The sequence below is a fragment of the Bidens hawaiensis genome, unplaced genomic scaffold (assembly GCF_021521415.1).
Source record: "Bidens hawaiensis isolate Kalapana, Puna unplaced genomic scaffold, B.hawaiensis_p1.1 tig00004838_1, whole genome shotgun sequence".
In the NCBI taxonomy this organism is placed as follows: domain Eukaryota; kingdom Viridiplantae; phylum Streptophyta; class Magnoliopsida; order Asterales; family Asteraceae; genus Bidens; species Bidens hawaiensis.
In genome coordinates, this window is record NW_027491302.1 from 702,650 (window position 1) to 707,605 (window position 4,956).

General features: G+C 33.1%; 1 protein-coding gene across 1 annotated transcript; it reads right to left on the reverse strand.

Moving 5' to 3' along the window:
• Positions 1 to 390: 390 nt before the first annotated feature.
• Positions 391 to 3,745, reverse strand: LOC143628180 (vacuolar lysine transporter YPQ1-like). The gene is made up of 12 exons (XM_077097828.1): positions 3,513 to 3,745; positions 3,256 to 3,298; positions 3,120 to 3,146; positions 2,908 to 3,018; positions 2,665 to 2,777; positions 2,418 to 2,589; positions 2,140 to 2,232; positions 1,282 to 1,365; positions 1,161 to 1,181; positions 861 to 919; positions 712 to 802; positions 391 to 621 (listed from the first exon to the last, which is right to left on the reverse strand). The coding sequence occupies exons 1-12, from the start codon at positions 3,740 to 3,742 to the stop codon at positions 520 to 522; spliced, it is 1,146 nt and encodes a 381-aa protein (XP_076953943.1). The 5' UTR covers positions 3,743 to 3,745; the 3' UTR covers positions 391 to 519.
• Between the last annotated feature and the right edge of the window lie 1,211 nt (positions 3,746 to 4,956).

Here is a 4,956-nt window from a genome sequence, read left to right on the forward strand (position 1 = left end):
ATTTAATGGGCATATTTGTTTATATTTTACCATATTAGCCAGGTTCTCTAAAAATAGACTGCGAACAGTTCTCAGAGTAAATACGGAATCCATATGAAGACAAGCATGTCTAATAGAAGCCTCAATCACAACCTTGTTCTTACTTCTTGTTTTATTTAATTTAATTCTTCTGATTATAACAACTATTGTGAACTTTTCTTTTCTTTTCTACTTTATTGTTTCTAGCTTTCAGTGTTGTGATTTGCATTAATGGTAACAATCGAGGTGCAAACAATGATTGGCTGCCGCACACCGTGGGTGAAGTAACTGAGTTGCAAGGTGATTGATACAAATTCGTGGCATCTTTGTGGCGGCTTTTTTGAGTTTTGAACTACAAAAATGTTTGTGCTTTAGTAAGCCACGTTAAATGAGGTACAACATTTGAAATTAAGGTACACCAAAAATCCCATTGAAAATTTAAAGCACCATGCATTTGTTGTCTGTTCTTTAGGATCTTCAACAATATCTATTATCATACAATCAAGAAACTAGGCTTTTGTTGGCTTCTGTGTAGTCTGCGTGGTATTCCACATCGTCGTTTCTTCTTTGGAGGTATCTATAGTACACATACTGCATTATTATCTGTAGAAATGAATCTTGGTTAAGGTGGAACAGCAACAAATTACAATGATCTTGTCACAAAAAGATAAGATAGTTAAATTAGAAGGATACAAATGCATCGAGCGCCACACATGCTGCAGCATCGAGTAGCCAAGGCAAATTGGCTTTGATTTTTGACCATTCTGTACTTCTTACAAGAATGCTGCAAATTGAAGCATATATCACCATCAGTAAATTATGAGAGAGAGAGAGAGAGAAACCTTCCAACATAAGTAGCATTTGCAACAAGAGCAAAGATAAACATGAGAGGATTCAAACCCTGAAATAAATATTATAAAGTAAAATTTCGGATCAAACAAAGAATTACTATAGTTTTAACATGGATGAATTGAGATTGAAATAAATCACTTATAACTAGGATCCCCTGAAGATTTGCCCATTTTAAACAATTTCATACACATGTAATGTGTTATGAATGCAATATATACAGTATATGACTTGTTGCACATTTAAAGAAAAGGTTTAATGACAAAAGAAAGTGTCAAATACAAGAGGCTCACCTCAACGCTTCCTCTTTTAATCTGCCAAGAATCATAAAAAGAATGCTATAAGAAAACTTATTAATTAAATAAATAAAATAAGAATTGGGGTCTTCAAGAAGCATGGCTTACATTTTAATACAATTTGAGGAATTCTACCACCCATGTAAATAGCAGCCATCATCCAACCCAACCACTGCCCATACACAACACTACTTCCATCCCCCTCCTGCAACAGGAAATTAAGCAATTTAAACCGGTTATAGAACCAAAACTAAAGAATTGAATCAATGCACTAATTAATTTTTAAAAATATTTATTAATGACAAAGTTTGAATATTATAATATACTAAAGTTAAACGGGTTGTTATTTTATTATAACCAATTGGGTAGATCAAGAAACCAGTAGGCAGCTGCAATTGGAGCTGAATATGCAACAGTAATATTTATTTATGACATAAAGTCTGAAATTATAATATTCAAAGTTTATGAATATATTAAAGTTAAACATATACGTGTTGTTATTTTAGTTATATTTAAAAATAAAATAAATCTATTGTTTTATGCTAAAATAAGAGAAAAAATAAAATATTCTTAAACTAGAGTTATAATTAAAGCACTCTAATTTATGGCTCATCGATGATTGTGTTCATAAATCACTCTTTACTCAACCCTATATACCACCCCAAACTCAAGTACGTCACTCTCAACTCAAACTACCCTTCATCAAAATCTTAAACGACCGTTTGAAAATAGTGTGGGATTAGATTGTTAGCGACAAAGTCATGCCCCTGGAAAAACCTTTGATATAATAGTTTTGCACACAAAAAATTAAAAAATACAAAAAATATAAAAAAAATCAAACCGATCCAACCCATTGAACCGAATAGGCGGGCCCGTTCCAGTTTCAGTCCACTCCGGCCATGAAAATGTTGATTTAAACCAAACGCACAGCATATATCACTATAAATTAACGGAATAATTAAAAAAAAAGTCATACTTGTAGCAACTTTCTGCTAACATAAACTTGCATCAAAGCCTTAGTCCCTGAAGGCAAATCAAACGAGGTCGCTAAGAACGCTGCATGACCAGCCTGTCACATTTCCAGATTATTAATGTAAAATAAATCAACTTGCAAATGTTTATTCCGGAATCTTTTAGACAATATTAAGTATTTCCTGACTAGTAACTGTACAACACAGCTAATAAGCTGCCAAAAACATGAACAGAAACAAATTAAAAAAACCAACCATGCATATTTTAAAGAGATTGACTTACGGAACGTGGGATGGGCTTGGGTAGGGTAGCTGGCTTCGGTATCTGAACAGATGACTCATCCTCAGAAGACGAGTCATGGTCAGCAGCCATGGCAGAAGCTGGACCGCTTCTTGGTGTCCATAGGTAAGATCGATTTGGTGGAGTTGCACTTCCAGCCATTGATCTTGCTGACCTGCAAACAGATTCATATTCACCAATATCATAACTTACAGTCCCTACTAGCTATATAGAACACATATATACATACGTGAAGAAATAGTCCTGCCGAGGAGATGGCGATCTGATCATGTGACTTCTTGGATTTAACACACGAGGTTCATCGGCACTTGATCGTCTTAAAGGTTTCTTGGCTTCTTCAACCTAAAAATTAAGTTCATATTGTTTTACACGAAGGTAAACGGGGCAACAAGCTGAGCTAGCCCCGTAGCCCCGTTTGAATTGCAAAACCAAGTCTTTTACTAACTAAATAGATTAAAAATTATATATATACCTCGGTGTTGGTATCAACATACGCATCAGCTTTCTTTGACTTGAACCATGTGTAGAAATGATCATAGTATAAGCTTTGCAACACTAGGATTATTGTACTTATTGTGTAAAGCTGTATTCATTTAAAAGTTTGATTAGACTAACCATATTAAAATTAAGAATAATTGCAAAAAATTAATCAAAAAACATCATGACATGCATATTACATATTACCGCAGCTGTGTAGTACTGCGTAGGCAACTGCATATCCACAAAAAGAAACATATAAGCATGACAACGTTAAAAGGTATAAACATGTTTTATTTAAATCTTTTAGTAAAAAAATGCAAATCAGACGAAGAAGATTCACCGTTGCAGGTTCAAGAAGACATCCCACAAGATTAAAGATATCCCTGCAGAGATACAATGATAATAACAAAAAGTGTCACGCGATTGCTACATCATCCACAAACTACTCGTAAAGGTCAAACTTTGAAAATTACAGGCCGTAAAGAAATAACCATAGAAGGTTAAACTTAAGAACGGATCAAAACGGCCGTTCAGCCAATATCTAGATAGCCGTGCTAACCATAGACGGTCAAAGTTAATGCAAACACAGTTACATACCCTGCAATCCAAGTGAGGAGGAAAATAAGAGAAACGCCATGACTGGATTTTGTCCGAAAGTTGGTGATGATTTGAGGTATTTCAGCAACACCCCAACAAACAAGACTTGCTATTCCCAATCCGAACGAGATTTTGGCTTTTAGATTGCACAAACAATCGTTAAAATACTTGTCAACCCACCGAACACATGGTTTATTTTGGTTTACACAATATGATAATGAGTTACTCATGGTGATTGGGTTGTCGACCTGGATCTGAAAGCACCAGAATGTGGGTTGGGAATTTCAGTATGTGCATAATATATATATATATATATATATATATATATATATATATGAGTGAATGGGGATATTGGATGACGACGGTAGTTACAGTAAATGAGTCTCGGAGGCGGTGATGTGTATAGTAAAATTGGAAAAAGGTTCAAAATGGGGGTGAAAAACGTGAAAAGTGGTCAATGATCATGGAGTTCTTCCTCGAATGATCCGGCGGCTATCCTTTTATAAAGCTACTTAGCTTTCTTTTTATATATATAACAAGAAACTACCCAAGTTGTATTTCTTTTTATATAAAAACTCACTATATAAACCCATAAAAAGAATTAAAATTAATCTTATATATAAAATCCATACACTCTAGCAAAACATATATTATTATTAGTAGATTTTATCCCCCGTATTACGGGGGTTGTTTTACATTATTCGTTTCTAATATATATATATATACTAGTTTTAGAGCCCGTGTCACACACAGGATAATTCAAATTATAAAATTATAAGTAAAACAAATAATTACATAGCATATATGAAAAAATATATATTATGCTTGTATCTATACAATGTGTACATAAATTGATTTTATTTATATCACAAAATTATTTTTTAAATGAATTTAATAAAAAAATGCTCATGCAAAAACGTTTCCGAGAATATTTCTTTCTATTAAAAAATTCATTCTCAGTGCCATATATGTATAAATGAAAGACTTTTGGTTATGAACCAATTTTGGATATAAAACTTCTCATACGATAGTGGTTCTAACCACTCAGTCTAAATACAAAAGGAGCGTTACCTTTATTGATATATTTATCAATTTACCACTCATTAAAGGAAAGTAGAACATTAAATTGTAACAATGGATGTTCTTCAAAAGCTGTGTTTTTCTGAGCTACGCATGAAAAAGATTCTGATAAATTTCAGAGGGCTTCCCGACTTTTTCATAATGACAACATAAAAAATAACATGTTAACCCATCCAATTTTGTGAATATTTTGTTTCATTTGAGCATAGTTTTCCATGGCATGCTTCCCATACAACTTTCTTATCATCATTGAAGAAAAAATTAATGTTAACATAAATATTTCAAAATTGATAAAAGTTAGAAACATTAATAGGCATGGGGGTGGTATGTCGAATGTGTTCGCAGTCTTTTCTTACATTTTAAT